The 27,510-nt window shown below is 41.3% G+C and overlaps 2 protein-coding genes across 9 annotated transcripts in view; both read left to right on the top strand.

Moving 5' to 3' along the window:
- Positions 1-27,510, top strand: part of inpp4b (inositol polyphosphate-4-phosphatase type II B) — a 198,115-nt gene that overhangs the window by 137,594 nt on the left and 33,011 nt on the right. For all 7 annotated transcript variants that reach the window (XR_014874479.1, XM_085162144.1, XM_085162143.1 and 4 more), the window contains 2 exons: positions 3,912-4,016; positions 7,726-7,834. Coding sequence is in view for 6 of the 7 variants with exons in the window: in XM_085162144.1 (XP_085018270.1) it covers positions 3,912-4,016; positions 7,726-7,834 (214 nt within the window). In the remaining variant the exon portion in view is untranslated. The remainder of the gene's footprint in view (positions 1-3,911; positions 4,017-7,725; positions 7,835-27,510) is intronic.
- Positions 9,427-27,504, top strand: LOC146517090 (uncharacterized). 2 transcript variants are annotated; one of them, XR_014874483.1, is made up of 3 exons: positions 9,427-16,996; positions 18,097-19,664; positions 23,396-27,504. XR_014874483.1 is itself a non-coding variant. In XM_085162164.1 (2 exons), exon 2 carries the CDS (start codon positions 20,228-20,230, stop codon positions 20,663-20,665), a length of 438 nt encoding a protein of 145 aa, XP_085018290.1. In that variant the 5' UTR covers positions 9,427-16,996; positions 18,097-20,227; the 3' UTR covers positions 20,666-20,695. The 2 variants fall into 2 exon arrangements, 1 of the variants encoding a protein (XP_085018290.1); XM_085162164.1 differs by lacking the exon at positions 23,396-27,504 and having other exon boundaries at positions 18,097-20,695.

Below are 27,510 nucleotides of genomic sequence, written 5' to 3'. Positions count from 1 at the left end.
CCCGTGGTAATTAGAGCGCTCGGGGAGGTGACCCCCAAACTGGGCGAGCAGCTCCAACAACTAGCAGATTCCAGAAACAACATCCAAGATCTCTGTCCAGACGTTTGCTGTCGTAGGAACACCAAAGATACTGCACAGGTCTGTTAACCTCCATGCCTCTGGTAGAGGACCGAGCTTGAAGGGGATATATTTATATATTTTATAACTGCAAAGATTGCAGTGCCTCTTTTGCTCGAGTTTATTTGAATGCTCAAAAGGCTAATGACCCCTGTTGGATATGAGCAGCCAAATTGAAGCGTCAGAAAACGATTTTGAGCTTAAATATAAGCCAAAAACAAAGAATGTCATTTGGCAGGAACATTTAATTGGACATTTTGAACAGAGTAGTGTTTGCAAAGGACATAAAGTACTGTGCTCAAAGCATTACACCATAAATTAGAGGTTATTGCAAGGTTGCAATCAGCTGATTTTGACTTTGCTGGGTTCCAACTGTGTGTTAAACAGTCTTGATGCACATTAAAAGGTAGGGTATTTTGGTTTAATAGTCCAGTCCATGATGGTGAACATGAAAGAATTAATTACAATAATTACTTCATAGCTTACAGTATTTTAAAACTGTATGATCACTTTCTGACATTTTATTTAAAGGTTATTGTTTGTTTGGGAAAATTGCCCTCTCAGTTATCTTAAAGTCCTGCAAAATGTGAAACTGCTCTATTTTTGGGGCAGTATTCTGAAGTCAGATTCATTAAGTGACCAATTCTGACGGAGAACGAACAAATGGCTTCCGTTTATACGGCATATTGTAGCAATTAAGTTGTAAAAGTCCCCGCATCCGTAGAGGTATATCTGAATCTGCGCTGCAGCCACTTCAACAACTTCTAATTTAAATCGATTTTAATTTGCTTTGTATTCCCTTTTGTCACTCAGTCGTGCATTAAATTGATCTCAAGTCACTGAATTGCGCAGGGGTTTTCTTTTCATTGGTAAATCAATCAAGAGAACAATTGATCATATATTTAACTTATTATCTAATGCTTCCTGCCTCTGTGTCTTTGTCCCTTGCCACATGAACTGATGAAGTGAAAAGCCGTGTAATGTAATGTGGTGTAACTGTAGCAGACAGTAAGGGCTTTCTATAATACAATAGGCTGACAAATGACAAGGCTGCAGACATGATGAACCACTTTGAAACTCAGATATATGGTTTAAAAGTAATAGAGCACCATCGCTTCAAATCAAAGCACATTGAATACAGTTTATGGTGTAACACAGTGAATAAGCATCAAAACATCATTAGATAAAATCAGAACATTCTTCACAGTGACACAGCTTTGCACTTTTCAGAGAAAACTTTGTATTTGCAACGCCAAATATGTTGGAATGTATGTGGTATATGGGTTGGTGTTTTTTTTTATATGAAAGACTCAAAAGGAAGACCAAATGACTAAAATTGCAGAAAAAAGATACAATTTGCTCAGGGAATGTGGATTATACTCTGACATTAAGATGAGCAAATTAAAATAGCTGAAAGTTATGTTGCAGGACATTATGATACAGTCACACTAGTGAAGGCAGTGATTGGAGAACATTATTTCGACTTAATGCAATGAACTTGCAATCTCACTGCCTTTGAAATGGTTGCTTTGAGGACGGCACTTACACTCAGTTGCTGTCTGTCATGATGATGAGAAAGTGGTCAGTCTGCTATCAGATGGCACTTGAATAACAAATATGTTGCTGTCTACATACACAGACATTCACGTTAACTAATTATATTCAGATTCCAGCCAGAAACTCATGGATTTGAAACAATAATCTCTCCACAAATAGTGACTCAGTTGTTGATGGTGATTTAACTTAAACGCGAATACAACCAGTTGAATTGAGTGCCCTGCTACAAAGAGATGCATTGCAGATGAGTTGCGCTCATCAGCACAGATGGACTCAGAGTGATTGCTACATGTTTGCAATCTTTATGCATGTGTATACAGTGGTCCCTCGCTGTAATGCAGTTCACCTTTCGCAGCCTTGCTGTTTCGAATTTTTTTGAGTGCAATTTTGCATTTTTAAATTTTTTTTTTTTTTCACAGCGCATTGTGTTCTGCGTCCTAATTGGCTGTAGACCATTGTCAATCAATCTCCTCCATGCCGTGTCTCCTGTACAGTACATGCGTTCACCTTGTAAAATTTACATAAATCTTCGATCGCTAGCAGTGTGACTCTGAAGTGCTGCACTGTATGTTTGTAAGTTTTCTCCCCAACAAACACCACAATGTCGACGAAACGTTTTGCACCGTCAGAGGCACCCGTGGGTGCTTTTGGTTTCATTCTGTAATACTAGACTTGTTTTTCTACGAAGATTTGAACTTTGAGAGTGTTTAAACAGGAGAGAAAAGTGTGAAAATGTTCATGCCTGTCTGAGAAAAGTGTATAGTGAGGTGTTTTACAGCCTTAAAACATCTATAATAATTGTAAAAAATAAAGTTGGCTACTTCGCCGATTTCACCTATCGCAGGTTATTTTTAGAACGTAACTCCCGCGATAAACAAGGGACCACTGTATTGGACAGTGATTATTATTTGCAAACCTTCAACTGCAAATTGACTTTTCTTAGAGTGACTGTTGTCAGTCCAAATCAGACTGCCACTGTTTGGAGATAGATTGGCCAATGGGAGCCAATCTGTGTAGTTACCATGTGATCGAATAAGGTTGGTGGTGTTGCACCTTAAAGTGCAGGTGACCAGTTGGTCACCAGAACTCCTTGTAATCCGTTTCTAACAGATTCAATGCAGTCACCAGTTTTTTTATAGTTGCATGGAGTCAGCCATCCTGCGTTTACTTTAGGGTGATGGAGCCATTAGAAACATGGCAAGATAGGCCAGTATTGTTATGTGAAGGCTGTGTGCACGCAGGGGTGGTGATACGAAGGACCCAAAATGCAGACTCACGGAAATCAAAACTTAAACTCAAAACAGCTTTAATGTTAAACTCAAAAAAGCAACAAAACTGAGTATCCAAAATAAACTTACACAAACAGACTGACAGAACACACAGCTAGATAAACAGTAGATCGCAACAATGACAAACTGAAACACAGGGCTTAAATACATAGAGGGAGCAATCAGGGAATGGACAACAGGAGGGAAACACAGCTGGGGCAAATCAGAACTGACGAGACAAGGAAGCGTAAACTGAACACACTGAGATAAGACAGAGACCTTCAAAGTAAAACAGGAAACACATAACACAGACTGAACAAAAGACACAGACTCACATGCAGGCACTACAACAGAGGGAACAGAGATGTGGGACCAGGGCAGACACAGACACTGACTGGACACGGGGATATAGCGGACAGGGGAGACAGCAACTAAGGATTACACAGAGACAAACCATAAGACATGACTAATAAAAACCCAAAGACTAGAAATTATAAATAATATAATAAACTCAAAAACCCTGGGTCAACGACCCAGGCATCCTAACAAGTATGAGACCTTTTGGACAGTATAGCCAGAAATCCTCTGGTCTTCTGAGAAATGTAGAAATAATGATATATCCTGATGCAATTTTTTATTATTTGCATCAGGATATATCATTATTACACTGACAAAGACTGCACACTGGTCAATTTAAATGTATGTAAACGTGAAATAAATACATGTTAATTTAGCAAAGAACTCGGTGTCTTCAATCATTTGTGTAGGAAACCCACCAAGGAGTCCTGCACGAGATGGATTAAACACAATTCCCCTGAAGTATCAAAATTTGGTTGTGGTTACTAAAAATACCCAGAATAACTTCTACACATTCGCTTTTACAGTACAAGGATTTGTTTCTTCTTTCTTCTTCAAGATCTTAACCAACACAACCTGGTTTTGTGACATATATGTTGTTTATGTTTTCAGGTTGCTCATTCAAGCCAAGCTGCTGCAAAGCTCAAAAGTCTCTGGAGTTTATTCCGATAAACCTGCACACCCAGAGGATGAGGGTGACATGCCCCAAAAAAACAGGTACTGCACCTTTGACTTGGACTTGTTTTAGATTCCTCATTGCATGTATTGTCTTCAGACGTCCTTTCAGACATGTTCAAGAGCAATTAGGTTTTGTGTGGAAGAACAGTTTCATTCTAAGTGGTTCTCAGCTCAAGCTGTGCACAACGTAACTTCAAACACGGTATGGAAACATTGTCACCTACTGTGCTTGACTTCTCCATCTGTCTCAGACACTCAGGGGGCTCAGACAGGGAGGTTCTAGGTCATCATCCGGGCTGAAAGGTGAGAATTAACTTGGCCTAAAAAAAAACAGACAAAACACTAATTAAGCCCTTTGCGTTTTTGTGGAGTGAAAGACTAGGCTGTCTCTTCCACTGCTGCTCTGTTGCTGGCAGAGGCTGTTTTTGCCCTGGAACTGTCTCAGCATATTAAGGCAACTAACTACTTCCTGATGATCTGTGAATGGGCTCCAGTGCAACTAAACAACAGATGATTGATGGAAAGTTGAAGGCAGGCAAACCTTGAAATACATATCAGTCTTTCTTTAAGGCTTCTGATAGGACAAATAAAAATAGTCAAACAGAGACATTATACAGTTCTGTGACTTTTTATCTAAAAATATTAATATAAACTTTAGAGACACTATTAATTCCCTTCTGTTAGACCAATTCACACCAGAGATGCTGCAGCTTATGTGTAATGCAGAGTATACACAGCTTCCACTGGTGTCACAATGGTGTAAGTAATGTTGATCCGCAGACATGCCAGAGTATGGTGCAAAAGTCTCAATCCAGCCATCATTTCTTTATATTTTGCTTTCAAGAAGCCAGACTTTCTTGTAAGTGTAGATTTGTGTATGATAAACATACATGACATGTTGAATCAAAAAATGAGGCATCTAACTGATGAACAGACAACTTGGCACTACTAACAGCCTGCTGTCAAAACACATCATTTATTTAATTTCTTGAGACTTATTTCATGGCAAACATAGTGTGGTTTGACAAATTTAAAGTATCATTTTTGAGACAACAAAGTGATTCTCAAATAACTATTACACAAAAACCTGGGATGGTTTGCACACCACCTCAGCGTGGTGTGCAGTGTGTCCTTAAAAAGTTTGAGGAAAGTGGAAAAGTGGAGGGCAAAAGAAGATGTGACCGGTTAAAAAATTATCTATAGCAGATTAACAGTATCTGAAAGTCATGTCCTTAAGAAAGGACAGGACATGACTGGGAAGAAATCCACCAAAGACCCAGATTTTACACAGGACCTGAGAGATGCACCTGCACATCAAGAAATGAGGGATGGTATTGTGAGTTTTACACAATAACATATTGGCTGAGAGATGTTTCACCAGTCGAATCGCTAGTCAAATCAGACTTTTTAAAGTGCTTTAAAGCACAAAAGTTATGGAAATGTGGCTTTCAGTACTTTGGTATGATTTTACAACTAATCCAAGATGGATGCAATAAGCCAAGCAAACCATAAAAACGTAGCCTTCGTCTTTCGTGATACTTTTAAGAAGTTCTATTTTACAGTATAGAGCTTCTACAGTATGCATCGATACAGCAACACGACTGGCTCATGGTTTCCAGTTCACTTGCTGATTGTCTCTAATTAGCTCAACATGTGCCAGCTTTCATGCACGTTCATCAGTGGTTATCTGATGTGAATGGTTAAGTGCAAAATTAAGACCTCCTCAGACAGAGAGCCACTGATGAGAAGATTGTCTTAAAAAATAGCCATCATTTCTGGGTATTAGGCTACCCTCGTGTTTTAATTTATTCTAGCAACCTTTATTGGATGTAAAATTCCTTTTTTTTCTCCTTCAAATTTACTTGATTTGAAAAGGCAAAAGGAAAACCACAAGGAAAGAAAATTGTTGCAATCAGAGAGGCACAGAAGACAATGGAAACTGGTCCTTAATGCAACTGAGTTTCAGTTTCCAACTACGGTGAAGAGCTCTATTTTTCCATTTGATTTTCTGAAGTGATGAAGTTTGGCTATGTAATTTACTCAACAATGCAAAACCATTAATTTTCATTTTGTCTCCCGATCGTTCAGCAAGAAAAGAAAATAGGGAGGAAAGCAACACTTCCAGCTCTAAACAGTATTCATTTGTTTTACTGTGAGTGGCTGTCTTCTGTCTCTAAAATGACAGCTATAGAATATTTCCAGCCTAAATGCACAGATCGGCAAAGCTGAACTGAAAGCATTATTCAGCACTCATTTGGGTCGAGTAAAACAATGCTTTGTCATTGTTAAAAGGGACTGTTGAATGGGTTAAGCATGGATTATAACCAATCATCCTGACTGCCACAACCAGTTTACTCTTTCCAGAAAGCCACTGTCCTCTCAGTATAACAGCTTGCTCCGTTGTTGATTTATTGAGAAACGTTCGGTGTGTGAAAAAGAGCAAGCAAATCGAGCACAAATTGGTCATTGTGCTTGATGTTCTGAAACCCGCCATTGCTTTTCAGTATACTTCTGCTGGGGGGAGAACCAATTAAGGGAACTTGGATATCTGAAAACTCCAGGGGCCAGACATGTGGCAGTCAGGGAGTGTTATGGCCAGGCACCTCAATAATTAATGGAAGAAACAGTGGGTAGTAGCAAAGTCTCGACATCAAACCACTATTGGTCTACAGTGGTGTTGTCATTTACTTTTCTGTGGCAAGACTTGCAACTGTTGTGTCATTAATTTGTGTTTTCAGCCTCTTTTTTTTGGTTAGAATATTATTGTGGACTGTTGTGTTCTCATGGGCGTTCATTAACTGACCAAGCACTAAACCACACCAAAATATTCACACACCCCCCCCCCCCATATTCCCCTCTGTTTTTCCTGATTTAATTGACAGTTTCAGCCATTACTCATTCAAATCAAGCCCTGTTTTAAGCACCTCTGTGCCGCCTAGACATCTGTGAAGTGTTTATTTACTTATGACCCCAGTGTGCAAATTGAAATTAAATACTGTGACATTGGTTGTCCTTCCAGGTTAACGTGGGACCAGACCAAAATAAAGATGAAAAGATGGCAAGAAGTAGAGCCAAGCATACATAGAGATAATTAGAGGCTGACAGATATGAGATTTGAAAAAATGATTTCAATACCGATATTTGGTGACGAAAATCTGATATATTGTTTTTTCTTTTCACAAAACATAAATAGATCCTTTTAACGTTGGTTATGTGTCGTTATTTATGATTCCTTACTAAGGTAATATGACAGCGCTGTTTAAAAAATATTTTGCTTTATTGAAACTCACGTGATTACTTGTTGCCATTTGTTGGCAACATAGTTTAACAAACTGTTCAACTTCAACACTCATAACATGCTTGAAGGGTGTTTCTCCCATCTATTGTTTAATTGCTAATTTTTCATTTATTGGCCATTAGATATGGAGGTTGGCATATTTACTTTTTTTTTTTCATATTTTAATTTGAGCTGAAGCCAGAAGACAGCCACATCTTAATATCACATTAGAGTCATTCCTCATGTCTGTGTGTCTTAAAATTACTCTTATTAGCAGCATTTCCATCATTTCCGTAAAAAATCCTACTTGAAATTATATTAATATGTAATTTACTTTGACAGGATTCATTCATGTTCTCAGTTTTCTCAATTCTGGGTCCTCCAGTAACTCCAGTTTTGCAGGTTCTGCCTTTCAAAAAAAAAAAATCAGTATCTAAAATGCTGTGAACTTATTTTTCTCTTTCTTTACAGATGCGTTTTACGACATCGTCACTGTTGGTGCCCCAGCAGCCCACTTCCAGGGCTTTAAAGGTGGTGGTCTCCAGCGACTCCTGAGCAGATATGAAGCAGAGAAAAAGAGGTACAAAATGAATGTTTACACCATGAAGGCATAGGTACCTGAGTGATTTAATCCAGGCCCATGTTGGAGGAACTGGCTTTTATTGACAAAAGAATCTAACTTGGTCATAATTAATACTGGCAAACAAATTTGTCCCTGGCCCACAGACTTTATTTTTGGAGCCCCATACAGTTACTTACAGCAAAGCTATTGCTGAAATTAGACTGGGACTCTACTGCCTCTGACAGCTCTATTTGACTCGAGGCAACAGGCGTGATGGAAAGGGTTTGTTGAGTCAGAACTTCCTCTGCACCTGTTCTTTTTCCTGGCAAGCATTTTTCTTCTTCCTAAATATGTTCGTGAACATTGAAGAGCCGCTTTTTTTCTGCAACTTCCCAGCTGCCAGCTGCAGCTCGCACTCGAGTTTTAAGGTTTCAAGAAAGGGGGAAATTGTCAGCTGAGTTTATGAGCAGCGATAAAACTGGTACTACACAGCGATGTTTGGAGTGCACATGGACACCATTTGTAAAATGGGTCTGCAGTTAGTCTGCAATAATCCAGCCATTGTGATGACCTCTAATTTTTCTCATAGAACCAAGTCCTTCTTCTAAAACAATATGAATTCTTAAAAAATATTTGCTTGGAGTAAAAACTCTTTCTAATATACTGCTCTTTCTCAAACAGGTGTTCAACCTAGAAACAGTTTTAGTGCTTTTCATTGACAAACAGGGAGATTTTTATATTTTTATGTTTTATTAAGTTCGGTATTTGGCTGTGAAGCATCTCTCTGCTTCATGGCTGGATGGGTTAAATATGTCTTGTTTGCTTTCTTCACTGACCATCACTACTAGATCTCCAAATCCTGTCATGACGCTGCGTCTGTGATCCAACATTTGTGTTTGAATCTTTGAGTTTTGTTAATTTGCGGTTGTTTTGATTCCCTTTACTGTCCCCTCCCTGTTCCCTTAGTCTCGTCTCAGGGCTCAACTGAAGTCTTCAGTTACTCTCATTTTCATGTTGTTTATGTTTTTATCTCTCAGTCCTTTTCTCATTGTTTCCTGTTTTATTTTGGTAATCTCTTAACCTGTGTGCTTAGTGTGTTTTTGCTTTACCCAGTCTCATTTCCTTGATAAGTTTCAGCTTATATATATATATATATATATATATATATATATATATGTATATGTATATATATATGTATATGTATATATATATGTATATGTATATATATATATATATATGTATATATATATATGTATATGTATATATATATATATATGTATATATATATATGTATATGTATATATATATATATATGTATATATATATATGTATATGTATATATATATATATAGTATCATGGTTGCTAGGCAACCTGAACAGCGCGACGAAGGCTAGACCGTCCCATTTCACAAGCCTCTCACTTCCTCACTTCTCGTACTTATAGTACATACCGTACGTAGTACGCGTAGTGCGCGTACTTCAAGCGTGCAGACCCTGAATTGGGACACTGCATTGTTGCTATCTCCCCCAGTCCTTTGTCTGAGCATCTGTTCTTCAATCCCTTGTGTCTCCCAGCTCTAGTTTTCAGTCCTCGTTTATGTTCAGTAAGTGGAAGATTTCAGTTTTCCTTTTTATTCAGTTTTATTTTGTACACTGATCATCAGCTTTGATAAATTCTCTAGTTTCCTGTTTAACTCAGCCTGCCCGAGAATCTTGGGTTCTCTCTTTCAACATTTGACAAATGACGTTGATATAATGGTATTATGCACACACATACATATATAAACATATTCACTGAAAATGCCCTCAGGGGCCAACACATCCATATGAGTCTCTCAAACCCGAGATCAGCAGTATCCTGTAAATGTTGCTGTCTTTGCCTTTTGGATGCAGGATGGAGCTATATGTCACTGAGGTTCAGTATGTGGTCACTTGAGTGATGCCAGATGAAATGAAGGGTGATTTTTCCCATAGCTCCCCATAGAGTGCAAAGTCATTACAGACCATGCCAGATCCAATTAGTTACAGAGTTTGCAGCTCAAGAAAAGGGGGAGAAGCAAGATTGAGAGGGCTGAGGTATGGGTATAAAATGGATAAGCTGAAGGGAAAATAGTCGCGACCCTGTGCTGATAATAAAAAATAAAGAAAGGGCTTTTTTTACGGTAAAGTGCACAAGTGAATTTGCTGAAGATGGTCAGTTTTATCTGCTAGCATGAACAATGATAAGGTTAGCATATTTTCGAGAATCCACTGAAGTGAAATCATTCACTTTGAATGAGAGATTAGACTTCAGAAATAATTCTCTTGGGAGACACAGCTTTTTGTTTCATATTTGACTTAGCTAATGACTCACTGTAGCTTAAATTTTCCAATTTTCCGCCTGGCTACCCGACTGCGGCCTGCACTCAGCCTGCATGTTTGACCTGGAATGTAGTGATTTGTCAGTAAAAACAGGAATAAACTCACATTCTCCAAGTATTCACTCTGGCCATTATAACGGACGTGCACGCTTACTAAAGGGCTGAAGGACAGGAAAGACACTCATTATTTTATTGTTCGGTTTGCCTTTATTGTGCACACACCAAACATCAGACCAACTATTTAGCCTAAAAGGACTTGATGAGGCTTTTTGTGTGTGTTAATGCGAAGTACTGTTGCTGTTTCTAAGCAAGAGTCCCTTAATTGCACTGTAAGTCAAGCCTATTTCAGCAGAGCAAAGATTCATGTGCACACACACTCGCGCACGTGTTCATTATACTTCTTCCAGTATGCCTCCTCGGCTTTCAGAGACAGCCTTTTGTAATCACATTTGATTAAAAAGGGAACAATCGGCGAGATGTGAGACTTGGCTATTCAATGTGATATTAATTCATCAAAGAGAAGATGGAAAAGGATTGAGGAAGGAAAAAAGGAAAACCTGAGCACAGAGGTGTTACCAGGAGGGCAATAAAAGAGCTATTTGTCTTTGTTCCCTGGACACTAGAAGAGAGAGACGGGGGGGGGGGCTCTTTCCAGATCCATTAAAAACCTGCACTGGCCAAACTTGGCATTGGTCAGAGTACGCAATGTAGTTTGTCTCTCAGGATGGGCCAGGAAAGAGTTTAATCAATAGCTACACTTAGTATTCCTCAAGGAATTTTGCACATGTACACGCAGAGCAAGAGCATTTATCTTTCATTAATGCATGCAGTCCCATTTAAATGTCTGTTTTAAAAGTCACTGGGTTATCATCCGTTTTTAATTGAACCCTGTAGACACTGGTTTTGGATTTTACATTACCAATTATTCATCTAATCTGAATAATGATGCATTTTTTGTTTGCGTTTTTTGGAGACAGATTCAGAATCTAAACATTGTCCCCTGTTTTTTTTTTTTTTTTTTTTGCCCTGTCTAGACTGAGGGAGACAGTGTGGCTGCATTTTACAGGAAGGAGTTTCAACATAAACGTGTAGCCGGACCAACTTTTGTTAGGTCAGCTTTAGTTAGTTGGTGCAGACGTTATACAGCAGAGGTTCTCCCTGTATGTGTCTCTGAATTCTGTGCACCGTAACTGAGAGAGGAAGGAAGCACTGTCATTTCACGAGGCCTCCCGGTCAAGCAGAACTGCCGAGTGACATATTTCTGGGACACAGAGAGTGGGTGAAACTCGCACACCCTTAATAGAGTCTCACGGGGCTGATGTTCAGATTTAATGTGACTAGCAGCATGTTGTCCAACAAAATAACTTCCTCCCTGAATTACTGTGTGTAGTTGAGGGACAGGACATTGACAGTGGCTGGGACTCCATGCTGATGGGCAGCAGCTTGTTAGTTCTTTGCCTGTTCTGGAGTCAGCCCGCTCCAGGTTGTGTGGATGATGGTGAAGGATGCTGGCAGAAGCCTTGAGGCTTCTCTGGTCACAGATCAGGGTCTGAGAGTGTCTGAATCATTAAGTAAAGTTTTGGCTGTTATTCTGAGAACCGCTCTGAGATCAGTGCCCAGTGGAGGATTCAACAACAGATGGGAGATTGGCGCTTTAAAGATTTCATTTCATTTCATTTGAGATCAGATCTTCTAGCATGTAGCTACAGAAAACTGCATATTTTTACTGGGCCGTGAGGCAGTGGCCTGGTTTAAGGACCGTGATTAGAGCATGCTGTCTAAATGACAGAGGAGGCTTTGGCAGTCACCTGAAGTGCTGCAGAGCTCTGTGCTGACGTAGCTAAGTTTTACTCCTGCTGGCTGTCAGCGGGTTAGGGTTAGCTCTTCATTAATTTCCTCTACACTATTAATTAGCCATCCGTTGGAGGTGCTTGCTTAATTATGCCGCTGGGCCCAGTGGTTTTCTTTTTCTCATTACTGTCATAACCAATTCCTATTGATCAGATGGGAAAACCAAAGAAGAAGTTCACCATGGACAAACAAAGAGTTTTAGAAGCATCTTGTCAGGCTTGGAATTTCCTCCTGAACTAAAGTTAAAAAAAAAAGTGGTGTGCCATTTGTGTCTGAGCATCTGGATGAGCGAGATGCTGCTTGTCTATGAAAAGTGAATCCTAAGAATGGTGATAATTTTACGAATGAATCAATGTGCAGGTGTAAAGCGCACTCAAGTGTGCCGTGCTTATTGTGGGAGTGGCAGCACACCTTCGGTATTTTAATGACTGGAGGTGCAGGGCGCACCGAGAGTGATGAGAGGTGGGATTAAAAGGAATCCATTATCATACATTATCAGTGAGTGTGTAAAAGTCTGGCAGCAGTTCTGTCTGAAAACATTTCTCTTGCCACAGTGCTGTCTGTAAAGGAGCCTTACCTGAAAGGAAACCAATATTCACAGGAGAAGGAGACATGTGAGTGCAAATATTGTCCGATGCAGACATAACTCAATAGTCAGATGAATCAAATTGTTGTTTCCGACATTTTCATTTTATTGTGTTGACGCCACAGACCACAGCATTTCCATTATGAAAATTATGAAAACTTAACAGCAAACTGTGTAAGAATCGGCACAAAGCAAACTCAAAAATACACATTAAAAACAGAGAACACAGCAGTGAAATGCAACAAGACACACCGCACAATACGAAATGAGATACAAGATAGAGCACTATAAAACAGGAAGATAATTATTTGACTCCATAACTGATCCCAGTTTTATTTAATATAACATCCAAGTCAGTATGTGGTTGAAGTTCTCTTGATGAAGACTTCCTCAAGTTGAAAACAGAAAAGCTTGTTTTAATCAGACCAAATTTCCATACTGAGTAAACATTTAAATTTTTCCAGATAATAAGCCACAGCATTAAAAATAATGTTTACACTGTAACTTTCAAATAAAGGGCAATGCTGGGGATATAAAGTACGAGTAATACCAGGATTGTAATGTTAAAGCATCAATATAACCTTATTATAATTGATGTGCAAATACAACTGCTTGGTGACAGTTTGCAGACAAGTGCGCTTCTTCCATCCTCCAGGCCACAGACTCTGCTTTACAGTGCACTGCATAAACCAGAAAGCAGGGCAACTCTGACGCATGTAACTGAAGTCTCGCATAGTGTAGAGAGTTAATAAATGAAGGTCAAAGGCTGTCATGAATAATATATATATATATAAATCAAATGCTGGATAATTTTTTTTTGCACAGCTGCATCTAAGATTTTTAACTTTCTTTGATAAAATAGGCCAAAAATAAATAAGCAGCACGTGAACAAAGAGAGTTTGTGAGATAAATGTTTCCAAGATTTAATATTAAAAAATATTAAAGCCATTGCAGGGGGGCGGGGCATGAAGGGAAAAAAAAGAAAAAGCAAGGCTTGGACACTGCTAGCACGGCGCCTCCACAATCACAAAGCAGGAGATGAAGCATCACTGAATATGTTTCCAAACCAACTTCATTCTAAGCCAAAAACTAGATAATCTGGTGAAGCACATCTTCCCTTTGGTGTCACCTGCACAAGTACCAAGGTAGGTCTCCCCTGCATAATTGGTTTTCCCTGCATCGGGAGCAGCGCTGGGCTCTGTCAAGCGAGCCTCCAGTTTGAGAATTGTAGTCAAGCCAGCCTCCAGTTTGTTTTCTGTTCCCTGTGTATTCAAAGTATTACGGGAATGGATGTGGAAACCGGATTTCAAAATAAAAGCCAACTTCGAGTGAATTAACAGATATGTTAAGAACATAATAACATATAATTTAGGCTTGTTTACAAATTTAAATGTTAGATCTACATGACACAACATTGTACCCTAATAGCGCCCTGCCAATATAAAGGCCATCTTATTTTGGATTTCAAAGTAAAAGCCCTGTGAATTTTCATTTTTGAACTACTCTTTCAATGACTTCAGAATGCTCTTAAAAGCAAAAGTCATATTTCCAAAGAGTAGTTGCATTTTGTATCAACACTATCCAACCACAGAAATTTGAAATTGCCCATATTTGACTTACTCTTCTAACGATTTAAAAGTGCTCTAAAAAGAAAAATTCTTGTTTCCACAGGGTAATTTCACTCTGTACTTACAGTATAAAGCCCCACAGTGATACCATGTCAATATCAAGTCATTCTGATTTTACCTTTCAAACTAATGGCCTGTTGAAATTGCTCATTTAAGACCTAACTTTCAGTGGTTTCAGAATGCTCTAAAAATGAAAATTGCTGTTTCCACAGGGTAATTCCACTTTAGATCAACAGTATGCAACACTACAGTGATACCATATCAATATCAAATCAGTCTGATTTTGCCTTCCAGAATAAAGGCCTTTTCAAATTGCCAAGATATGCCCTACTCTTTTAAAGATTTCAAAATGCTCTAAAATGGAAAATAGTTGTTTCCACAGGATAATTTCACTTTAGATAAACAGTATCCAACCTCACAATGTTGCCAAGTCAATTTCAAGGCATTCTGATTTTGCCTTCCAAAATAAAAGCCTTTTCAAAATGCCAAGATACGAACTACTCTTTTAACAATTTCAAAATGCTCTAAATTCGAAAATTGCTGTTTTAACAGGATAATTACATCTTAGATCAACGGTATACAACCCCATAGTGATACCATATCAATTTCAAGTCATTCTGATTGTGCTTTCCAAAATAAAGGCCTTTTCAAATTGCCCATATACAACCTACTCTTTTAATGATTTCAAAATGCTCTAAAAATTAAAATTGCTGTTTCCACAGGATGATTCCACTTTAGATCAATAGTATCCAGCCCCACAGTGATACCATATCAATATCAAATCAGTCTGATTTTGCTTTCCAAAATAAAAGGCTTTTCAAATTGCACATATATGACCTACTCTTGGAGCGAATTCAAAATGCTCTAAAATGGAAAATCTCTGTTTCCACAGGGTCATTCCACTTTAGATCAACAGTGTCCAACCCCACAGTGATACCATATCAATATCAAATCAGTCTGATTTTGCCTTCCAGAATAAAAGACTTTTAAAATTGCCAAGATATGACCTACTCTTTTAACAATTTCAAAATGCTCTAAAAATGAAAATTGCAGTTTCCACAGGATGAATTCACTTTAGATCAAAAGTATCCAACCTCGCCATGTTACCATGACAATTTCAAGTCATTCTGATTTTGCCTTCCAAAGTAATGGCCTGTTGAAAATGCCCATAATTTACCTAACTTTCAGTGATTTCAGAATGCTCTAAAAAGGAAAATTGCTGTTTCCACAGGGTCATTCCACTTTAGATCAACAGTATGCAACACTACAGTGATACCATATCAATATCAAATCAGTCTGATTTTGCCTTCCAGAATAAAGGCCTTTTCAAATTGCCAAGATATGCCCTACTCTTTTAAAGATTTCAAAATGCTCTAAAATGGAAAATAGTTGTTTCCACAGGATAATTTCACTTTAGATAAACAGTATCCAACCTCACAATGTTGCCAAGTCAATTTCAAGGCATTCTGATTTTGCCTTCCAAAATAAAAGCCTTTTCAAAATGCCAAGATACGAACTACTCTTTTAACAATTTCAAAATGCTCTAAATTCGAAAATTGCTGTTTTAACAGGATAATTACATCTTAGATCAACGGTATACAACCCCATAGTGATACCATATCAATTTCAAGTCATTCTGATTGTGCTTTCCAAAATAAAGGCCTTTTCAAATTGCCCATATACAACCTACTCTTTTAATGATTTCAAAATGCTCTAAAAATTAAAATTGCTGTTTCCACAGGATGATTCCACTTTAGATCAATAGTATCCAGCCCCACAGTGATACCATATCAATATCAAATCAGTCTGATTTTGCTTTCCAAAATAAAAGGCTTTTCAAATTGCACATATATGACCTACTCTTGGAGCGAATTCAAAATGCTCTAAAATGGAAAATCTCTGTTTCCACAGGGTCATTCCACTTTAGATCAACAGTGTCCAACCCCACAGTGATACCATATCAATATCAAATCAGTCTGATTTTGCCTTCCAGAATAAAAGACTTTTAAAATTGCCAAGATATGACCTACTCTTTTAACAATTTCAAAATGCTCTAAAAATGAAAATTGCAGTTTCCACAGGATGAATTCACTTTAGATCAAAAGTATCCAACCTCGCCATGTTACCATGACAATTTCAAGTCATTCTGATTTTGCCTTCCAAAGTAATGGCCTGTTGAAAATGCCCATAATTTACCTAACTTTCAGTGATTTCAGAATGCTCTAAAAAGGAAAATTGCTGTTTCCACAGGGTCATTCCACTTTAGATCAATAGTATCCAACCCCACAGTGATACCATATCAATATCAAATCAGTCTGATTTTGCCTTCCAGAATAAAGGCCTTTTCAAATTGCCAAGATATGACCTACTCTTTTAAAGATTTCAAAATGCTCTAAAATGGAAAATTGTTGTTTCCACAGGACAATTTCACTTTAGATAAACAGTATCCAACCTCACAATGTTGCCAAGTCAATTTCAAGGCATTCTGATTTTGCCTTCCAAAATAAAAGCCTTTTCAAAATGCCAAGATACGAACTACTCTTTTAACAATTTCAAAATGCTCTAAAATTGAAAGTTGCTGTTTCCACAGGATAATTTCATCTTAGATCAACGGTATACAACCCCACAGTGATATCAATTTCAAGTCATTCTGATTTTACCTTCCAAACTAATGGCCTGTTGAAATTGCCCATTTAAGACCTAACTTTCAGTGGTTTCAGAATGCTCTAAAAATGAAGATTGCTGTTTCCACCGGGTAATTGACCCTGTGCACGAGAAAATGCTAACTTCCTGGTTTGAGACCGGATGTGGGGTTGTACATTTCCGGTAGCTTTACTTTCCGGTCAATCGCTACTGCGAAGATATACTCCAAAATTGATGTCCAAAACTCGAAAACGGAACGATCGCGTTAAGTTACAAAGAGGAGAAGGTGGGAACACTCACCACTGTTGTGTCATAAAAATCTAATGATCAATTTTGACGTTTAAAGAGTTTAGATCGATCAGTTGTTTACATCACTAAACACAAGCAGAACTGCAGCAGAAGACACATCGTCCACATTCAGAAGCACATCTCTGTATAGTGACTGGTCTTATGATTTAAACAGGCAAATGTTCAGCATTCAAACTACAGGTGAACAATAGTCAAACCAGATGTTTTCCCCGTTATGTCGATATCAGCTAGTCAAGTACACACCTACACAGCATGTTAACAAACCGTGAAAAAAAGCCACACAAAAAATTAATGATTGCTGGTAACGGTTTCTATACATTAGTATTTACGAAGGGTATGTTGTGACTTACCTTCAAAATTACAGCGGTCCCTCGCTATAACGCGGTTCACCTTTCACCTCGCTGTTTCGCAGATTTTTTAGTGCAAGTTTGCATGCTTTTTTACGTCCTGATCGCTGCAGACGATCTCCTCCGTCTCTCCTGTACAGTACAGAATCGCTGCATCTATCGCTAGCAGTGTGACTCTGAAGTGCAGTGCTGTATGTCCACGATGTACACGAAACGTTTTGCACCGTCAAAAAATAAAATTGGCTACCACCTATCACTGGTTATTTTTAGAACATAACACCCGCGATAAACGAGGGACAGCTGAGAAATATAACATTTGAATCCTTTTCTCTTTTCCCCTGAGGCGTGGGGGAAAAATATTGACAAGTCGATGAACATCATTTACAGATATATTGGGTAAATGCCCGAGACATCTATAGAAATGTAAATCGCCGCTTTATTTATTTATTTGCTTAACTTGTTTTGGACCGTAAACAGGGCGCGAATAGGACACCGGAAACAAAGCTCCCCACAGGAGTTTCCGCACCGGAAGTAGCATATGCTAACGTGCACATAGTCAATTCTACTTTAGATCAACAGTATCCAAGCCTACAGTGATACCATATCAATATCAAATCAGTCTGATTTTGCCTTCCAGAATAAAAGACTTTTAAAATTGCCAAGATATGACCTACTCTTTTAACGATTTCAAAATGCTCTTAAATGAAAAGTTCATGTTTCCACAGGGTCATTCCACTTTAGATCAACAGTATACAGCCCCACAGTGATACCATATCAATATCAAGTCACTCTGATTTTGCCTTCCAAAAAAAAAAGCCTTTTCAAATTGCCCGTAGACGACTTACTCTTTTGATGATTTCGAAATGCTCTTAAATTGAAATTTGGTGTTTCCACAGGATAATTCCACTTTAGATCAACAGTATCCAACCCGACAGTAAAATCTTGTAAATTTCAAGTTGGTCTGATTTTGCCTTTCAAATTAATGGCCCGTCGAATTTGCCCATATGTGATATACTCTTTCAATTATTTCAGAATATTTTAAAAATGAAAATTGCTGTTTCCATGGGATAATTTCACTCAAGATCGACAGTGTACACTATCACGGGGATATCAAGTCAATTTCGAGACGCCCTGATTTTGCCTTTCAAAGTAATGGCCCGTTGAAATTGCCCATGTATGACAAACTCTTTCACTGACTTCAGAATCCCATTAAAAGCAAAGTTGCTGTTTCCACAAGATCATTTCACTCTACATTGACAGTATACAACCCCACAGTTTTATCACGTCAATATCGTAATTATAATTGTTTATTTGGTACTTTTAATAATTAAACGCAGATGCTGTTAACAGGACAATTGCTGTTTCCACTAAGTAATTGGAGTTCATGCAAACCATACACAACCTCTACAGTGGTAACATCTCGATCTCAAATCAATCTTGTTTTGCATTTCAGAGTAAAAGCCTTTTGACTTTGTTTATAGGAGCTTGTCTTTCCATAACTTCAGAATGGCATTAAATGGAAAGTTCCAGCTTCCACAAATTAATACCAGTTCATGCCAACACATATCATTGCATATAATCTAATAGTGAAGTTGGTGACCATACTTTTCGGTGACTTCAGAATGCTGTTAAATAGGAAAATCCCTGTTCCCATGGACTAATTTTTTTTCTCTAAATCAATAATATACTGTGGAAATAATTATTCTGTGGAAACAGCAGTTTTCCATTTTATAGCTTTCTGAAGTCATTGAAAACGCACACCGATATATGGTCTATTTGAAAGGGTCATTATTTTGAAAGGGAAAATAAGAATGATTGATATTGACATGGTATCACTATAAGGTTGTATACTGTCAATATAGACTGCAACTAGTCTGTGGAAACGTGAATTTTCCATTCTGAATTAATTGAAAAAGTAGTTCAAAAATAAACATTTAGAGGGCTTTTACTTTGAAATCCAAAAGGAGATGGCTTTAATATTGACATGTTGCTACTAGAATACTAGGGTATGTCATTTGTATCCAACATTAGAGTGTGCAAACAAGATTAATTGATATTTATAAATGTGCTCTTAATTTACTGGAAGTTGGCTTTTTATCTTTTATTTTGAAATCAGGTTTCCACGTCTTTTGTCATAATTGTCACGGCGAGTGAGATGAGCCGTGTGGAAAATAAAGGAGGATCCTTTGTTTGTCCGAAACAAAAAACAAGGAGCACAACAGTACAGACCAAACCAAAAAAAAACAGGTCAACACAAAACAAGACTATTCATGAGTCCACAGGAAAGTCTGGGGGTCGACAACACAAGAGCCAAAACAGTTCAGGGGGCCGACCGTGCACACGGCAACGGCGGCGACGAGCAAACCGTTCCGGGGGCCGACCGTGCACACGGCAACGGCGGCGACGAGTAAACAGTTCCGGGGGCCGACCGTGCACACAGCAACGGCGGCGACGGGCAAACAGTTCCGGGGGCCGACCGTGCACACGGCAACGACGGGCAAACGGTTCCGGGGGCCGACCGTGCACACGGCAACGGCGGCCACAGAGCAGGTCCGGAGGCCGACCGTGCACACGGCAACGGCGGCCACAGAGCAGGTCCGGAGGTCGGCCGCGAGGCCAGCGGCGGCAACGAACCCTTTCCGGAGGCCGTCCACAATGGCCATGATGCCAACCCAGAGGCCTGGAAAATGGCCACCAGAGGCGAGGCAGAACAGGCCGAGCGGGCTCTGACGAAGGCGAAGCCGCAGAGGCTGGACCAGACGTGGATGCAGGCACAGAGGCTGGACCAGACGTGGATGAAGACACAGAGGCTGGACCAGGCGTGGACGAAGACACAGAGGCTGGACCAGGCGTGGACGAAGACACAGAGGCCGGACCAGGCGTGGACGAAGACACAGAGGCCGGACCAGGCGTGGACGAAGACACAGAGGCCGGACCAGGCATGGACGAAGACGGCAGCGGGACGGCTGCGGAACCTGACGGCAGCGGGACGGCTGCGGAACCTGACGGCAGCGGGACGGCTGCGGAACCTGACGGCAGCGGGACGGCTGCGGAACCTGACGGCAGCGGGACGGCTGCGGAACCTGACGGCAGCGGGACGGCTGCGGAACGGCTGCGGAACCTGACGGCGGTGATGCCGCAGGAGGTGTTGTGGATGCAGGCAACGGTGTAGGAGACACAGGGGATGATTCAGCAGGTGGTGGCTGAACAAACTTCCCCGGACCGTCAGCAGACGTGAGGATGTGCTTGCTGGGTCCTCCAGGACCCCCAGCAGATGAGGCGTGGCGCTGGGTGGGCTCCTCAGACCCACCAGCAGATGACACTCGAGGCTGGACGGGCGACTCGGGCCCTCCAGCAGACGACACCTGAGGCTGGACGGGCGACTCGGGCCCTCCAGCAGACGACACCTGAGGCTGGACGGGCGACTCGGGCCCTCCAGCAGACGACACTTGTGGCTGGCTGGGTTCTCCCGAACCCCCAGCTGACGACACTTGTGGCTGGCTGGGTTCTCCCGAACCCCCAGCTGACGACACTTGTGGCTGGCTGGGTTCTCCCGAACCCCCAGCTGACGACACTTGTGGCTGGCTGGGTTCTCCCGAACCCCCAGCTGACGACACTTGTGGCTGGCTGGGTTCTCCCGAACCCCCAGCTGACGACACTTGTGGCTGGCTGGGTTCTCCCGAACCCCCAGCTGACATGGCGTGAGACCGGACGGGCTCCTCTGGCCCTCCAGTGGAAACAGACGCTGAAGCAGCAGGTACGGAGACCTCTGCCAGTGTGGACACTGGCTGGGACTGAGCAGCACAGTGGCTAGACTCAGGCAGCAACAGTGGGATGCCGTCCTCAGAGGGCTGAAAGTGTTTCCCAAAACACACAGCAGAGGACGGAGGCGGACGGATGAACTCGCTTGAACCCTCAGGGGGTACTGAGAGCTGTGACAGATCTGGTGAGTTCTCCGGTGAGGCTGCTGGCGCTGGCGTCTTGACCTCTAGGGGTCCAGAGTTGGCTGGCGACTGACACCCAGCCTCTGGGGAGGCCCTAGAGGGAGCAACTGTCTCTGACATGGCCAGCTTAAGAGAACCAGCAGATATTGTGGTGAAGTGTGTTCCCTGCTTAAAATGAGGCTGTGAGGATGATGACTGAGTGAATGAGTGGGTAGGCTGCTGAGCTAGTGGCGACTGAGCTACAAGTAGTAGAGACGTAATTGATGGTGAAGTGGCTGACTGAACTGAGGGCAGCGCGGCGGCGGCTGACTGAACTGAGGGCAGCGCGGCGGCGGCTGACTGAACTGAGGGCAGCGCGGCGGCGGCTGACTGAACTGAGGGCAGCGCGGCGGCGGCTGACTGAACTGAGGGCAGCGCGGCGGCGGCTGACTGAACTGAGGGCAGCGCGGCGGCGGCTGACTGAACTGAGGGCAGCGCGGCGGCGGCTGACTGAACTGAGGGCAGCGCGGCGGCGGCTGACTGAACTGAGGGCAGCGCGGCGGCGGCTGACTGAACTGAGGGCAGCGCGGCGGCGGCTGACTGAACTGAGGGCAGCGCGGCTGCGGCTGACTGAACTGAGGGCAGCGCGGCTGCTGACTGAACTGAGGGCAGCGCGGCTGCTGACTGAACTGAGGGCAGCGCGGCTGCTGACTGAACTGAGGGCAGCGCGGCTGCTGACTGAACTGAGGGCAGCGTTACAGGCCTGGCATTTGACTGGGATGGAAGTGAGGATGGGACAATGGAGCGGACACGGTCATAAACATGGAACGAGGGTTCAGAACCGGCAGTCTTAGAAGCTATGGCCATGCGTGAGAAATCATTGTTATCCTCATTAGAAACACAAAAAATTGCCCCAGAAACAACAGTCACAGAAGCAACAGAGTCAACAAAAGTGTCCCTTTCACTCACCACAGCCGGCTGCTCTGACATTCTGAACTCCGGCTGTGGGGTGCCGGCACGTCCTCCGTTGAAGCGAGTGGGCGAGCAGTAGTGGCGGGGGGGTGGAGGTGTAGTTCATGGAGAATGAAATGCTGTACGAGCGGGTGCAGTGAGTCCAATAACCAGGGGTAACCGGAAACAAGGTGTTGTAGGTTGGCTTCCACAGTGTAAAGAGATGCTTCTCCCTCATGCTCCAACCACTGGCCGATTAATTTAGTAGCAGAGGCAATAACTGCCTCCTGAAGCTCCCTGGGTGGACTGAATGCCGCTGGATCCATGGTGGCTGGTCCGTACTGTCACGGCGAGTGAGATGAGCCGTGTGGAAAATAAAGGAGGATCCAAATGCAGGCACTTGTAAAGGTGTGATGGTGGTTTATTAAACACAAACTAAAAATGGACAAAAGGCAAACCGAACAAAGACTAAACTAGACTGGGAACAAACTGACTATAGAACACGAACCTAGACATGAATGAGAGCGGGCGGAAACAGATGACGGTAGACTGCAGGGAAACACACAGATGAAGCAGGGTGGAAACACAGACGGACCAGCAACTACGATGACAGAGGACACGACTTAAATACACACAGAGAAACATGGGAATTACACACAGGTGGTGGACACAGCTGGGAATAATCAACAAGACGAGACAGAGGGAAAACTGAACACACTCACATGAGACGCAAACCTTCACAATAAAACAGGAAACGAGAACACTACACCAAGACGCAGACCTGAGAGACAGACAGACAGAATGACACATAGCACCTAAACTAAATGTGAGATACAACCGAGCACAAATCCTTAACATGAATAAACAGAAACATAGAATTCTAATAATAATAATAATCCTCATAGTGCCCAAAACCACGACAATTATTCAAAAATAAACTAACAATCCAACACTCAAAATACTGGGTCGAAACTGACCCAGAACCGTGACAATAATACTTTGAATACACAGGGAACATAAAACAAAGTGGAGGCTGGCTTGACTGCAATGCTGGAATTGGAGGCTGGCTTGACACCAGTCTGCAACTCACGGACAAACAGTATCCCACATTCTTGATTTTTAGTTCACAAACACTTCTCATAACGACTAACTACTCCTGACATTTTGGAAATGTTAGCTCTTTATACAGTAAAGTTACAGCGGGATACAAATAACATCAGGCTGATCCTGCCACAATTTGTTCCCCCTGTCTAAATCACAGACAAACAGTATCCCACAGCTGTTTATGTTTTTAAACCCATTTTGCACAGAGAGGCATTTTTTGAAAAATGTATTGATAGCAATGTTGAATATTATTACACAGGAAAAAACAACTACACCTAAAATAATCACACCGTGACACCTCTGCCTTTCTAAATGGAGGGACAGTAACTGTGTGTGTATATGTAAGCGTGTAAAACCTGCAGATAGAGACAAAATAGAAAACAAAATAAGATAGAGACAGAATCTGCAATTCATCTCATGTAAACAATAACATGGCGTACACCGTGACGTGAAAAAAGGCACATGCATGACGAACTCTGTATTCCTCTTCCACACGTAAACGCAAAAGAGGAGTTTTAAAAAATCTCCGTGTGCACGCGCGCGGGGGAGGGGGGCGAACATTTTTCTTGTAATACAAAGGGGGAGCTAGCAAAAAAAGTTTGGGAACCACTGGTTTAGCATAACATGCAATCATGAATTTCAGTGATGCGTTGAAATTGTAAGACACATGCATATTACTAAAAACATAACAACAACAAAACCCCCACTCAGTTTAAATCGAAAAGTCTCAGTTTGGCCCTTTGAGGGTAAAAAAAGAAAGCCACTTCACTTGAAATGCTTCATGCATTACTGTATGTATGGAAATGTAAACTAATGAGTCTCTGAGGTCTGTAGTCATGCACATAAATATTCATGAAATGCATACAGTCTTTACAGTTGGCATAGTCGCTGGACAAATGACTCATTCATGTTGTGAATTTTAATGAACACATTAACATTCTCTTCTCATACTGTTTGGAGCAATTGCACACAAAAGCAATACTCGATGTAAAAATATTTCCAGTGGCACTAATAATTCTCTTATTAGTAGCATCGAATCTTTTTTTTTCTTTCCCAATTAATTTCTCACTTCTTTTGTGAGGATTAGATATGATGTTGCAATGCAAGTCTCGCAGACACATTAGATCAGGCACTCAAAACACTGATAAAATGGCAACAAAGGTAGAAAACATTAAAAAGTTTTTATTGGAACCAATTTAAGTCAAACGGACGGTTTTGGTCAGAGGAAGGATTTTTATGAGTTCGGTTGTGCCGGGTTACGCCTCGAGGCTAAGTCCCACTAACCTCAGACAGGTGAGAGCATTTTCTTCACATGCAATCAAATCGCACCATAAACTATGGCCACAAACATTACTCGAGGCTTCAATCACCACCTTTCTATAACATTCTCAACAAAAGATAAATACTTTAACATTTGCAACGGTAGTATCGGGTTACACTGCATTTCTGTCATCCTTTTGCTTTCTTGGGATCATGTTTAAAACACCTGGAACACAAGACTCCAAAATTACATCAAAGGTGGAAAACGCACCCAGGGCTTGAAATGACACATCCTCGTGTGCTGCCCTTTTGCCCACTCATTAAGTTTCACAGATTTGCATTCACAGATTTATGCTGTTTTACCTTTGCACCATTTGCTATCTTGGTAGACCTGCTTGAACTGACAGCCATGCTGATGAGGCAATTAAAGTTCCTCGCCTTAGCCGGCCTTAGAGGGGATCAATTCTGTCCTCTAGCATCAGGTGGCGGGTCCCAACATTCATTATTGCCTGCATAGTCTCCCTAATGGGATTGGATTTGTTCTTATGAGTCAACAGGGCTGTTATTGAATCTGAGTTGCTGAAGCAGGTGTCCTCTTCCTACAACTTTCTCCTTTGCCTCTTTTCTGAAGTGTCTTTGTTGTTGCAGTCATGAAGGATTTTCTTTTTGGTTTCTCTTTAGTTCTGCATAATGTACTAAGACAGATGTAAGCTCACAGGGGATGAAAAGGTATTACAGACTTTACTTTGTTGCAGTAGATTATTCACTTTAAGAATTCTGTGTGGTGCATATCATAGCGTTTGGTGGTATGGTTGTGGAAGTGGGGATAATAGAAGTGAGTAAGTAGTAATGTTGGGGTTCTGTGTGGTGTAGTACTTCACAGTTTTTCCTGTGTCTCCATCTCACTTAGTGATTGCTTTGATTAGCTTTAAGCTTGTGGGTGGTAGTCCTCCAGGGGGCTCATTAGCTGTAATGACAAGGCCAAGAGTTTAAAGTTAGCCAGTCACACATAGTTGGTAGCTGGTATCTACTACGGCTAATTTCTTAAGGCCTTCAGCTTTTCACATTTATTGATACATCAGGTGGTGGAGTTTCACACAGGGCAACATCTAAAGAACCACTTTCTTTCTCTCTCTGCAAATTATTAAGAGCGCTACAGAGAATTTTGTATTATATTTTGCCCTCTTTGTGTGCACCCCTCCCTTCATCTCCGTCTTTTCTTTTCACTCTCTTTCTTATGTCAATTATGCCTTAGGATGTGGCTCTGGGGTCTGGCCTACATAGAGGTTTGCACTCGAAACTGTCTCGGAGGGTTGCAAATGAATGCCTCGCTCCACGCTACATTTGATGGCAGGAAGTCAGCAGAAACTCATTGAAAGTCACTGGAACTTTACCCGAGGAGAATGTTTGATTGGAGTGATTTGCCCCGAATCTAGAACTGACAAAAGGTGTTTTTGTCTGCGATTAAATAGCTCCCTGGAAATGAAAAGAGGATTCATTATTCATAAAGGGAAAAATGGGTTGACATTGGACTACAGGTCCAATTTGACAGTTCAGGCTAAGTACCTGGAAAGTGTTCCCTCTGACACTTGCATAGTAGCAACACGTACTGAAATGTGCTCGGGAAAATGAGTGTGCCGAAACAATATGTCTATAGTCAACACAGTTAATTGTTTATTATTTAACCTCAACATAGAGATGATGATCCCCCTGAATAATGTACTTCTGATCAGATGTGAAGGGATTACTGCTAAGCTTTAGTGGAGTTGTTGTACAATAGGAATAGCCAATGTATTTAATTTTACTGATGTCGCCAGGAAGACACCTAACAAAGTGTCAGTGTAATTAGATATCACTACTTACTTTAGGTCACCCTTGAACTACCTGTGCAGCAGATAGATCTATTTTGTTTCAACAACAGCCTTCTTCAGCATGCACTGCAGCATTGAAGCCAGTTGGATTGAATATTTTTCCTGTTAGTCCCTAATATTGAATGTTACAATAACCCAGGTATTTCTCCAGTGGATTCAAAGCGAGTAGGTGGATGTCAGGTTTACTGCCTCCAACGCAGTCTGTCCAGACGTGCCTCCCACCAAACCCTATTCCTGTGTGAGCTACCATGTGAGAAAGGGCAACAATGCACGCTATCTCAACCTGTTCCTCTGAAATTGTTTGGAGTTAAGTGAAAACTGCTTTTTTGAATGAAAGCCACTGATGATACTGGTGCTCTAAATCAGTGGCTCTGTGGTGTGGGAGTTAACACTTTCACCTTACGATCCCTGGTTGAATTCTAGGAGAGGACACGCCCAAGGGAGGGTTAAATCAGGAAGGGTTTCAGATCCATCAAACAGATCCATCTGCTGTGATGACGCCTTGGGATACAAGGGAACAGCTGAAAGCTCCTTTACATGTAATTCACACTGCAGCTGGTTACTGTTTCAAAAATCTTTTTCATAGATACAGCAGGTCTTTGTACCTTGTTTGATATCAGTGCTTGAGAATCAAGAGAATCAACATCACAGGTCAAAACAGTTCTCACATGAGCTTCTCACATGAGCTTCTGTCCAGAGCAGCTATATTCTCAATGTGATAAACTTGTGTGGAGTGGAGTTTTATTCTTATTTGAACCGGGGCTCTTTCAAACCTCTTCAACCTGCTATAACTATTCCCAGTTCAGGGCCAGGCACTGCCGTCTGATGTTTTTTTCTCTCTCTCTTTTTCCTCTGTCACAG

The sequence above is a fragment of the Neolamprologus multifasciatus genome, chromosome 6 (genome assembly GCF_963576455.1).
Source record: "Neolamprologus multifasciatus chromosome 6, fNeoMul1.2, whole genome shotgun sequence".
Lineage (NCBI taxonomy): Eukaryota > Metazoa > Chordata > Actinopteri > Cichliformes > Cichlidae > Neolamprologus > Neolamprologus multifasciatus.
This window is presented reverse-complemented; position numbering and strand designations above follow the sequence as displayed.

Coding starts and splice junctions, on each gene's coding strand:
- LOC146517090 (XM_085162164.1), top strand. CDS start 20,228: ATGGCCACCAGAGGCGAGGCAGAACAGGCCGAGCGGGCTCTGACGAAG.